This window comes from Triticum urartu, chromosome 2A (assembly GCF_056163025.1).
Source record: "Triticum urartu cultivar PI428250 chromosome 2A, HENAU_Tu73, whole genome shotgun sequence".
NCBI lineage: Eukaryota > Viridiplantae > Streptophyta > Magnoliopsida > Poales > Poaceae > Triticum > Triticum urartu.
This window is the reverse complement of record NC_141874.1, coordinates 515153628-515166325: the sequence shown is the minus strand read 5'-3', so window position 1 is coordinate 515166325 and position 12698 is coordinate 515153628. Positions and strand designations below refer to the sequence as shown.

At 38.5% G+C, this 12698-nt stretch overlaps 1 protein-coding gene and 1 pseudogene across 1 annotated transcript; both read right to left on the bottom strand.

Annotated features, from left to right (window-relative positions):
* Nucleotides 1–2464: 2464 nt before the first annotated feature.
* Nucleotides 2465–4669, bottom strand: LOC147985694 (uncharacterized; annotated as a pseudogene).
* A 5112-nt stretch (nt 4670–9781) lies between these two features.
* On the bottom strand, nt 9782–11621 carry LOC147985693 (uncharacterized). The gene is made up of 4 exons (XM_087541704.1): nt 11481–11621; nt 11129–11399; nt 10960–10997; nt 9782–9868 (listed from the first exon to the last, which is right to left on the bottom strand). Exons 1-4 carry the CDS (start codon nt 11619–11621, stop codon nt 9782–9784), a joined length of 537 nt encoding a protein of 178 aa, XP_087397830.1.
* Nucleotides 11622–12698: the final 1077 nt, after the last annotated feature.

The window sequence follows — 12698 nt, the reverse complement described above, 5'->3', positions numbered from 1 at the left end:
CCTTGTAGTATGTTTTTATTTTTTCTCCTTTTGAATTCACTTCTCCCAGTTCTATTTATCTGGCTTCTACTAAATGGATATGGGTTGCTAATATTGATCTAAAAAATAAGTAACTTCATGTCAGGATGCAGTTCCTATGAGGAGGGAAGTATGGTCAACCTCGAGATCATGTTTCCAAAATGAGGCTGGATTACACACAAGGTGCCAGTTCCCTAATGATGCTGGATTAGACACAAGGTGCAAATTCCCAGATGATGCTGGATTACACACAAGCCAGGTGGAGTCGTCAGCTGTTCGTGACCTCATGGCTCTAGTAAAGGCTGAAAGAAAGCGTGGAGCAGCCCTTGAGAATGTAGCTGAGTTCCTGAAGAAGCGAAAAGAGCAATCAGATGCTCTCTTTACCCATGCCAAAGAAGAGATGGAAGAATCCAAAATTAAGCTAGTAGAGGCAGAGCAGGCTAGGCGTCTCCTGCTATCTAAAACTGTTGTCAATACAAAATTTCCTTCATAGTAGCTAGGTTCAAATGTTTATCCAGTCAGCATGCCTGTTGTGCGTGCATCTACTGATGTGGCACAATTTTTTTGGGTCATGTAATAACAGTAATTACTTTCCAAACAATAACAGACGAAGCATTGGACATGGTATAGTTCACGCGCAAGCCCGACATTCCAAGTTCAAATTCCACATCAAACTCATGTTCACAGATATCTGCACATTCATACATAATGTCCACAACCATGATTCACTTCAAAGCCAAAAAAAATGAGGACAGTTATGAATAAAGAAAAACCTCTAGTTCCTGCTACCAGTGCGAGCACACACTAGTAGAAAAACCCTCATTCGTCCCGGTTGATAAGGGCCTTTTGTCCCAGTTTGTGAACCGGGACTAAAGGGTCGTTACTAATGCCCTAACCCTTTAGTCCCGGTTCTTACACGAACCGGGACAGATGGGCCTCCACGTGGCCGGTGCGCCGAGCCCAGGCAGGAGGGCCTTTGGTCCTGGTTGGTGGCACCAACCGGGACCAATAGGCATCCATGCGTCAGCATTTCAGGGGCTGGGTTTTTTGTTTTTTTGAAGGGGGGGGGTTTGGGGGTTTTGGGGGTTTAATTTAGGTGTTTCATATATTGTGTTAGCTAGCTAATTAATAGAGAGAAGTGTCCTCTCTTATGTCCGTGCTTGGTCGATGCTATATATATGTATATATATAGAGGACTAGACACGCTAGCTAGTAAGCAAATAAAGGAAATAGAAGATCATCATGAACATATGCATACAAAGAGAAGTGATATCGACCACCTCTCCTTCTCCGAGAGATTGGTCGAACAACAAGTTCTCGTATATCTATCCGACACTACCGGCTATATATATACAATAATTATCTCTTATAATATAATCTCCTAATTATATATGAACACAGGGTCCACATAGTATTCTCCGTCTTCAGCGATCACGTGGTCAAGGAAGAATGCCGCCAATTCCTCTTGAATTGCTCGCATACGATCTGGTGCTAGGAGTTCATCCCGCATCCGAAACATCTAATTTGAACAAGGGGGTCAATACATATATATGTGAATAAATGAAACTCAACACAAATGATGGTAATAAAATAAAATTGTGAATATTATTGCTTACGCACTTCATATTATTCGTCAGAGTACCCTCGTTCACAGGTTGTGTGGCGGATGGAATCGCAAACGTAGTATCCACAGAAATCATTCCCTTGTTCCTTCCACAACCACTTTACAAGAAATAGAGGTCAATCAAACTGATAAGCAAGCATGCCAAATGGTATTGATGAAACTAGCGCTTGAATCACTAGGAGATGCGCGGAACATGTTACTATAGTACTTACTTTCGGGCGTCTAAATTGCAGCTTCTTCGGCAGTCCTGGAGCTTTTTTGGTGAATTTTCTCCAAACCCTGCCAGACAAAGAAAACAATTACTTGATATCAGGAAATGAAGAAAGTTGCTGATATGGTGGATAATGATCGATTTAACTTACTTCTCGAGCATTTGAGTCATGTCCGCATAGTCCTGGGGATCTTTTCGTCTCGAGTCTAAGACGGTTACTAGTCCCTGCTCAAGCTTAATCTCTAGGAGAATATAGTGGAACCTGTGCACACATGCATAACTCATCAATTACATTACTATAACCTGGACTAATAAGGGAAACCGAATATGCACAAGACGGTAACACTCACTTGAAGTTCTAAGGAAAGAGTATTATATCTTTGTTTTCATTTATTACCAACGATCGTAGCAAGTTGGCCTCGGTATCTTCGGCACGATATTTAACCTCAGTTGCATGTCTGAGATTTGTGTTAATGAACCCAATATCACCGATTTGTCTTTTCTTCAATTCGGCGATCTTCAATCTACATAATATAGTGAGGATAATTATAAATACATGCAATGAAAGAGCTGACCTATATAGAGAGACTTAATGACAGAAGTAGTACTACTTACAGACAGTAGCAAGTGACTGTTGCTTTATCGAGGGCCTTTTGATTGAAAAACTGGAAGAACTCCTCAAATGGAACATTCAACAGTTCAATTCCAACGAGGTCATGCTCCTCTCTAACTCTCAGCGTCAAAGTATTCCTCCCCCCAGACTCTCTGCAGGTTTTCATGTACCAATCATGGAATCTTCGCATCATCGTTGTTAGAGATCTTTCATCTTTGACGAGAAGCTTCCCGTACTAGTATTTGTGTTCCTCCATCTCCATGAAATCATAATGTACATCGTCGGGCAGGTAATATCCAAGATTGCTATAACCGGGCACCATCCTCGGATCATTAGTAGGCACCTTGAGCAGGGGGCATGATTGGTTCGCTTGTTCGCCGAGCTGGGCAATTTTTTTCCCAGCTCGTCATTCTTTTAACCTTTGATCACTGACAGTACTTCCCGACCGCTCCGCTTCGACAAATGACTTTGCAATAATGCGGTCATAGTTGCCTTTCGTCGGAGACCTTGCTGGGTTTTTCAGGGCAGCCAGAGTGCGCTTCGCTTTCACCGGATCTACCTTCTCCTCCGGAGGTGGATGTTTCTTTGCTTTCACCCCTTCAAAGAAGTTCATCACTTCGGCTCGCGCGATCTTGGCGTTCTCCTCCGGGGTCCTCTCGTATGGTAACTTCTCTGGAGTCTTCAGAGAAGGACCGAATCTGGATTGCCTCCCGCCTCTGGCTGTACTGCTAGACGCCGGCAGAGCAGACGGAGCGGCTGCGGCTGTCTTCTTTCCTTGCTTACGAGGCGGAGGAGAAGGACTACAACGCGCCGGAGCAGCCGGAGCGGCGGCGGGTCTCTTCCGCCCTTGCTGACGAGGCGGAGAAGGAGGAGGCTAGCTGCTTGGGCGCGCCGGCGCAGGCGGAGAAGGAGGCGGAGTGTCGCCACGCGCCGGAGAAGGAGGCTGAGTGCCCTGATCACTCGCCGGAGGAGGAGGCGGAGGAGGAGGTGGAGTGCCATGACTCGCCGGAGGAGGAGGAGGAGGTGGAGGCGTCCAGTTCAGAAGCTTGATGAGTTCCTTCTGCCATAGGCATGGAGTCAATAGACAAGAACCCAGCCGAGTCTCCCCTTCACCGGTAGGGTAGTCAAGCTGGAGGTCCTCAAATCCCTCTGTTATTTCGTCCACCGTAACCCTGGCATATCCTTCTGGAATCAGACTACAGTGAAAAGTTGCGTCGGGTTCAGTAGGTCGAACAGAGCCGACAGCCGCCTTGACTTTAAAGTTCTGCCATTGCGTCATAAGGTGGCAATGTTGAGACTCCGTGATAGCATCGACGGGGTAGCTAGCAGGAACCGTCAAGACATGCTCCGGCTGAAGCAGCTCGGTGGAAGCCACACTGCTTCTCCGCTGATATGGCGGGGTAGCTTCGGGGGTAGTTTCGGCAGGTCGCTTGCTGCGAGCTACTTCTCGTTCCTCTAGCGCTTGAACCCTTTCGTGCAGCGTCTAAATTTGGGCATGCTCCACTTTTTTCCTCCTCTCCTGGCATTTGTAACCGCCTGCGTCCGAAAAACCAGCCTTCCACAGAACGGAGCCTGGCGTGCCTCGTGTCTGTCCAGGGTGCTCAGGATTCCCGAGGGCCATTGTGAGCTCATCGTTTCCTCTGTCTGGAACGAACGTCCCTTGCTGCGCTGCATAGATATAGTGCTTAAGCTTCTTGACCGGTATGTTCATTTGCTCGTCTGTCCAAACGCATTTCCCTGATACAGGGTCCAAGGTTCCGCCAGCCCCGAAGAACCAAGTCCGGCAACGGTCTGGCCAGTTCATTGTCTCTGGTTCGATCCCTTTATCAAGCAGATTATTCTCAGCCTTGGCCCACTTAGGCCGGGCTTTGAGGTAGCCACCTGACCCCATGCGATGGTGAAGCTTCTTCTTTGTAGCATTTTTCTTGTTTGTCGCCGACATCTTCTTACTCTTTTTTGATGTCTTGTAGGCCACAAATGCGGGCTAGTGATCTCTGATCTTCTCATATCTGCCGATGAATTTTGGTGTCTCTTCTTTGTCAACAAACGTTTTCAGCTCATTCTTCCACCTCCTGAATAGGTCTGCCATCTTCTTAAGAGCATGAGACTTGATTAATTGCTCTTTAATTGGCTTCTCCGGATCCTCCTCTAGCGGTAGGGTGAAATTTGCCTTCAGCTCAGTCCAAAGATCATCTTTTTGCATATCATTGACATAAGACACCTCAGGGTCTTCGTTCTTAGGCTTATACCATTGCTGGATGCTGATCGGGATCTTGTCCCTAACAAGAACCCCGCACTGAGCAGCAAATGCTTCCTTTGTCCGGATGGGTTCAATCGGCATGCCATCGCGCGCGATTGCTGTGATCTCAAACCTTTCATCCGAGCGCCACTTTTTCTAGTCGTATTCAGGCCGTGGGGGCCCGGTAAGTGGCACTTTTTTTGTTTTCTTTGTTGCTTTATTTATTTTATTTTGTTTCTACTTAAAACAAAATACTTATTGTTGCTATTTTTATTTATTTTATTAAAGTTTATTTTTAATTATTTTTCTTTTAGGTCACAAAAATTATAAACTTTCTGTTAGTGCCATTAGTTTTCAATTTTTTTTTGTTTTTTTGTTGCTTTATTTATTTTATTTTTTTCTACTTACAACAAAATACTTATTGTTGCTATTTTTATTTATTTTATTAAAGTTTATTTTTAATTATTTTTCTTTTAGGTCACAAAAATTATAAACTTTCTGTTAGTGCCATTAGTTTTCAAATTTGTTTTTTTTGTTTTCTTTGTTGCTTTATTTTTTCTACTTACAACAAAATACTTATTGTTGCTATTTTTATTTATTTTATTAAAGTTTATTTTTAATTATTTTTCTTTTAGGTCACAAAAATTATAAACTTTCTGTTAGTGCCATTAGTTTTCAAATTTGTTTTTTTGTTTTCTTTGTTGCTTTATTTATTTTATTTTGTTTCTACTTACAACAAAATACTTATTATTGCTATTTTTATTTATTTTATTAAAGTTTATTTTTAATTATTTTTCTTTTAGGTCACAAAAATTATAAACTTTCTGTTAGTGCCATTAGTTTTCAATTTTTTTTTGTTTTTTTGTTGCTTTATTTATTTTATTTTTTTCTACTTACAACAAAATACTTATTGTTGCTATTTTTATTTATTTTATTAAAGTTTATTTTTAATTATTTTTCTTTTAGGTCACAAAAATTATAAACTTTCTGTTAGTGCCATTAGTTTTCAAATTTGTTTTTTTTGTTTTCTTTGTTGCTTTATTTTTTCTACTTACAACAAAATACTTATTGTTGCTATTTTTATTTATTTTATTAAAGTTTATTTTTAATTATTTTTCTTTTAGGTCACAAAAATTATAAACTTTCTGTTAGTGCCATTAGTTTTCAAATTTGTTTTTTTGTTTTCTTTGTTGCTTTATTTATTTTATTTTGTTTCTACTTACAACAAAATACTTATTATTGCTATTTTTATTTATTTTATTAAAGTTTATTTTTAATTCTTTTTGCTTTTAAGTCAGAAAAATTATAAACTTTCTGTTAGCGCCATTAGTTTTCAAATTTGAATAGTTAAAATTTGAATTCTTCGAAATTTGTGTGAATCACAAGTTTGTGATTAACTTTACTATAAAAATAGTTTTTTTTTTCATTTTTTTGTTTTGTTTTTTGCATTATTTATTTTCTTTTATTTTTTTCTTTATTTTTTAATTCTTTTTGCTTTTAGATCAGAAAAATTATAAACTTTCTGTTAGTGCCATTAGTTTTAGAAAAATTATAAACTTTCTGTTAGTGCCATTAGTTTTCAAATTTGAACTAGCGGGGCTATCCGCGCATTTGCGCGGCTAGACTATTTATTTATAATTAGATTTGCTTTGACTTTTGACTTACTTTGTGCATTTAACATTATGATGTGACATTTTAGCATTCATTAAATATTTTAATATGAATTATTTTTCTTTGTATGTTTTCAGTTTTTCCATTATATGTAAATTAAATATGATTGATTTACGGTAAAGATTTTTAATGTATTTGCGAGTGTGTTTTAGAAGGTATTAAGTATTGTTTTTTATCTTGCGAACCAACCTGTGGTTGGTGTGTGTTTAGTGGGAGCAAACGTACCGTCCACTACGAAGACGTTTGTGACAACTTTTTCAATCTCAAGATGATGTGCCGACTTGGTCTCTCAAAGATACTCATAGGTGTAGGGTGTGCGTGCCTGCATTCATAAGGGTGAATGTATATACGTATATATTAGCGTTTGTGTGTGTATTGTGTTACAAAAATATTGTCTTTTTATATAGAATTCAGAACGGAACCTATGACCATGTGAAGTTATGTTTCAGAGATATGCACATTTGTGTGGCTAGATTTTTTTAATTTATGTTTGGCTTTGTTTCGACACTTGACTTAATTTGGAAATTTAACATTATCATGTTATATTTTAACAATCATAAAAGACATTGGAAGGAAATGATTTTTCTTATGTGTTCTTTCTCCATTACATGAAAAATATGTATGATAGATTTAATTTATTTGACCCCTAAAAAAAGATTTGATTTATTTGTGAGTGTCTTTTAGAATGTTAGAAGTATTCCCTTTTTCATGTAGAACTGTACGTCTATCTAAAGTTTATAGGTTGATTCCATGTGTACTTTGTTCCTAGATTGGACGAAAATATCGTTTATAAACAAAAGACTGGACCAAAATTAGCATGTGCTTTGACCGTGCTAGTTTTGGTTGGTTTTTAAGCACACAGCCTTAATTTTGTAACTGGTCGAACCAATATTTCCCTAGGGGTCTCTAGCGCAGCTCTTCTCCCCTTCTTTTCTGAGACGGGCACCACCGCGCCGGAAGAAAAATTATGTGAGACCAGGTCTCATGATTAGCAGGTGAGACCCATCCTGATGGATGACACGTGGCATTCATAAATCATAAAACATCTAATCTTTCTTCCCCTTGATTTTAAGTAGGGGGTGGGAGATGCTTTAAGATTTGTGAATGCTACGTGTCATCTATTAGAATGGGTCTCGCGTGAGACCTGGTCTCGTAGTATTCTTTTCCGCATGCGCCCGTCACTGGCTGCCTCGCAGCGGCGTACCGCCGCCAACCATAGCTTAAGCGGAGGGAAGATGTACGCCGCAGCTTCTCTCCCGACCTCTATTGCCGAATGGATTTGGGGGAGCCTGCACAGGTAATTTTTTTTTTGCATCTCACATTGAGTTAAATTTCATCTCAGATTAGAAATTGTTGGGTAAAATCTCCATGCCACAACCACGCTCAAGATTTATTAAAGAAGATACTTAAATCTCCATGCTGCAGGCAATTTTTCATGGAGCTGAGATACAATAGAGATTGAGATTTGGGGACTATTCATTATAGGGATTAGAGATTGGATTGTGATCTTCTGGAAGTATGTGGCATGAGAGAGATGATGCTAGATTCAATAGAGCTCATATCCATTGCCAAATGAAGAAGGTACGATCTGTATTTTTTGCGGCCTCACCGCTTATTATCTTCTCAGACTTCATACCAATGGACTGTTTCCTCTTCCACACAGTTCTTTTAAAAGGATATTCTTCGGCATGAGCATATCGCTTCCGATTAGCTTGCGGCGGCCTGCTGGGCTAAGATTCTCGCTGGATCCGCTGAATATCTTGCGGCAAGGAGGGCACGCGGTGGCGCGGCCGGACGGAGAAGCCGGCACAGTTGAGCTGCCGCGAAGTGAACCAAGGAGCCGTCGACCTGCATGGAGCAGCGCGGCGCAACAAACACAAAGGAGCGGAAGACGGATTCATTAGTGCCGCAAGTAGCAGCGCAGGTTTGGCCTTCAACTATGTTGCCTAGTCTAGGACCTAGTGGAGCTAGCTATGCGTGTGGCCCAAATACATTTTTTCTAAAAAAAATAATTTTGGTCGGATCGGTTGAGAGTTAATGAGAAAAATAAATTAAGCTTTTGGTCTGTGACTCACCATCATATACTTGTTCGTGATATAATAATATACGCCCTGGAGGCTCAATCCTTCTTTCGGTCTTTTTAAATTTCATTGTGGCTTCATATGAATCAATTCGTAGTCAAGCTATGATTTTTTTTCATAGTATTCCAGATGGATTTCAAACTTAATCTTTCCAAATATTGTTGAGCATTTGTTTTCATATAATCTAGGCCATGCTAGTACATTTTAGTTTTAGCAAATGTTGTAGGCACATCAGAGCTTTGACCAACTACACAAATGCAATGCTAATTCTTATGAATGTTACTACTTAACACTTAAATTGATGAAGAACAAATGAATGTACTGCTCATTCTCTTCTGAATAGTATGCGGATTGTTTAAAAACAAAATGTCATATTGTTCATACATATTGATCATTTATAAAAATGCGATAAATCTTTCTGTTCTCCGATACATTAAAATAATGAATATGTTGTATACGCAAAGCTCACTAAGTAAACAACATCGACTCCTTGTTATGAGCATATACTCTTGCGTATTTCTGTGGATAAACTATTGTCACAAAAAGTTTCAGGAATAGGTCCTTCCTCTCTTGGGTCTTGTTTGGCGTACTTGATCTTCCAGTTGACCTGTGTCCTCAAATTTTACATCAGTACCTTTGGTCTTGGTGTTGTTAGACTTTTTAGTCAAACTTCATGTCATCCTTATGGCTACATAGATGATACTTTTATCTTTGGCGTTACAAACATCTGAGCCTTCATGTTCAACTTTTGTCCTTCTGTTTTTTGCATGAACACTTCGGATACTTTTGGGCACTGCTTTTTCTGTTTTTCAGATCTACTATTTTTATTTTCTTCATCTTCCGAGTCTGGTAATACAACAGATCTTCGCCTCCTTTTCCCTCCATCGACACTTCTTGATGAGCTTTTATATTGATGCTCCTTCTGATGTATTATACTCCCATTGCTTTTCTCTTCTGGCTCCTCTTTCACAGTGACCAACTCACATACGTTTTTGCTAAATTCACATTTACTTATTTGTACCTGCAAAAATCACATAAATGGATGAATTAAGGGACGAATTTATGTAAAGAAAAGTTTGTACGGTGAAGTATTCAGTCACCTTTTTAACTGGCTAATTCAGTTTCTTTGTTTCTTGTTTTAACATGTCGTCCACTTCATCGTCCATCAAATCCTGTTGAGCACAATGGATCAAGAATTGTAAATAGCTGCTTCAATAGTTCCATATAAAAGAGTATAATAATTGGTGTTTAAATATATTTGATAGTTTAATAGACCATTACCTCTTCAACTTTATCCTCTAAGTATCGCTTCTCAAGCTTTTCATTAGGCACGAATATTATTTTTACTGCATAGTTTTGCATGCCAGAGAGAGGTTCTTATTGTTGAGTTTGAATCGAAAGATAAGTCTTTGTCCACATAATTCTTGTATAATCTTTGGGACTTCTTCAAATTTTCCATCTAAGGAACCCAACAGGAATGAGACTGATGTATTGAGCATTCTTTCAGCCCCGCAAATGTGATAGTACATAATGATGGCCAAATCAAGAGAATATGCTTACCTAGGTGTTACACCTTCTGGATACGTATCATAATTCTTGCAATAATTATTATGTGATTCTTTCGTAGCAATTTTGTTGCAAACATCACATGACATGTACCACCATTGAATATTTTCTTGTCATCGATCAATTGTAGCTATTGTTGTGAACACAATGTCCTGCAAGTTGATGAAGAAAAGTATAGCTCTTTAAAGGATATTTAGCCACTCATACAAATATGTCAAACACATCTGTAGGTCTTGGAGGCTTCTACAATATCGTATCTTAGAAGATTTTCTGATTCATTAACTCATATGTTGGGTTGTCGTGCCTGATTCCAGTAAGTTCTCTTAAGGTTATCCTTCTGTAAAACATTTGATCTTCTAGTTACCATTGAGTACTTTTATCTATCTCCGTCATTTTTTGTGAAGTTTCTTCAATGGAGTGGCTATAAATAAATGTTAGTAAATGAAGATATATTATGAACTTCTATAGGACCAGTACCTACAAATTATGCTTAATACCTGCCACGAAGTTCCCAAGTCTTGGGTATATCTAGATTGGTATGTACTCTTGTGGCGCTAGTTGACTTTAGGCACAGACCTACTTAATGAACAATAAATCAGTTAGATTTATTATCTTGGTGGTATGAAAAAAAGGAGATGTAAACATATTCAACTTACCGTTGAATTTTTGCACCATTGTTGAGGTAACAATAATAATTGTTTGATTGCCAATTACATCCTCACTTAAATGATGAGCTAATCTTCCCCATAATGATACTCTGATTTTATCATGCCTGAATAATTCATTCGAAAGTAATTAATGGTAATAACAAATATAAGTGGAAGAAAATGTCTTTACCCTTCTGTGAAAAGTTGATGCAAGGATATACACTTACTCTTGCATTAGAATTTCAATTGCACATATATCTAAAGGTGTTTTCTTCTTTGTTATCCTTGATTCTATTGGCTTACTCTTGGTAAGTAAGCCAATAACATCTGCAAATTTGAAGATTAAAGACTTAAAAAGTTAGGAAGTTATTCATTTGGAATATATTAATACAACTACCAACAAATGGCTTCATAATTGAATTGACCACTTTGAAGTAAGAATATGACTATCAACATACCTGAGCATTGTTGGTCCTTTTCTAGCCGTTCTTGTAGGGTATCTTTGCTAGCAAACTTGAAGTAGTAATCTGGAAAATTATCCGATGCACCTTCCATCTCCTTTAATTTTGTATTGTATAAAAAAGTAATTTTAATTTCATTGTTGACTGGCCGATATTTTGTTGCATCTATAACTTTAAAATTGCTAAAAGCATATATAGAACCCTCGTTGATCTTTGCTCTGTTAGTGTCAATACGATTCTTCCAGATAGTAGCATGAACCGTATGACCCTTCAAAATTTAATGAAAGAAAATCTTAGTAGTAATTTTAAAAGTAGAACAATCCCATTGTTAATTATGTGAAGAAAATACCTGCTCATCCATCAAAATCATATCGATGCTTATAAGTTTATCAGTTGAAGGGTTGATCGAGTCCCACATTCTCATTACTTTGTCTTTAATATTCCATATCTGTCGTCTTGTGGTTAACTCACTCAACTTCGTGTACGCCATACAGATGTTGCCTTCAAAACAATTTTAAAAGGAGTGGTTCATATGATAATGCACTAATGAAATTTGGTTAGAAAGAAGTGTTCTAAGTAATGATCAATGAAGAGGAAAACATGGTGTTCATACGCAGGTTGTGAAGACATGCAAGGACGGAAAGATCTAAACAGACCTCAAGATTTCAGTTATATATTACCCAAAATTGATGATGTTCCTGTCGATTTCTTCTTCCGTCGTTCGATGTGTTGGGTGTCCTGCCGTATGTCGCCCCTTAGATTCGTATGACATATGTCGCACCTTCGATTCGTTCCTGGCGTGTGTCGATATGTCGTTGTGTGGATCTCCCTTCTATCCTCATACGTGTGCTGTTGGTTGCTCTGGCGTCTGTTAATTCCCTGGATGTTCTGGTGTGTGTCCCAACCTTTATATTAGTCCAAATGTTGTTCAGTTTGAATTGGACATGGACGGGTGTCCGCTGGAAACTATTCTGTGTGCAATAGTATACGTCCATTCGTTGCCTAATATGTATCAATCCGTTTAGTTTCCTTCACGTGCAATAGTACACATCCCATCTGTGTGCAATAGTATATATCCGTCCACGCGAATTTTTATGTGTGTCAGGACTCTTGCTAGCCTTTTTTACCTGATGGGTCTTGCTTCCTTTTTATTAACTAGCAAACATGCCCGTGCGTTGCAATGGTAGAACAAAAAAGTTCACGCCTTCTTTTGTACTCCCTCCAGTCCTTTTTAGTTTACATATGAGATTTTTCTAAAGTCAAACCTCGTAAAGTTTGACCAACTTTATAGAAAAAAATATGAACATTCACAATGTGAAATCATTATCATTAGATGCATCGTGACTTAAATTTTCATATTGTATAACTTTAACATTGTAGATGTTGATATTTTTCATATAAAATATGGTCAAACTTTACGAAGTTTGACTTTAAACAATTCTTATATGCAAACTAAGAAGGACCGGAGGGAGTAAAACAACGTCCCATCAATATTACCGCTTGTCCTTCTTTTCCACCCTCCTCGTGGTGTCAACCTAATCATAACTTGTCAGAATGTGGTAAATCA

What these genes read in the sequence shown, in the direction of transcription:
- LOC147985693 (XM_087541704.1), bottom strand. Translation starts at nt 11,621, where the DNA reads ATGGCGTACACGAAGTTGAGTGAGTTAACCACAAGACGACAGATATGG. An exon ending in TGATTTTGATGGATGAGCAG is followed by an intron (nt 11,400 to 11,480) that starts GTATTTTCTTCA and finishes TAAATTTTGAAG; the next exon opens with GGTCATACGGTTCATGCTAC. An exon ending in AAAGGACCAACAATGCTCAG is followed by an intron (nt 10,998 to 11,128) that starts GTATGTTGATAG and finishes TCAAATTTGCAG; the next exon opens with ATGTTATTGGCTTACTTACC.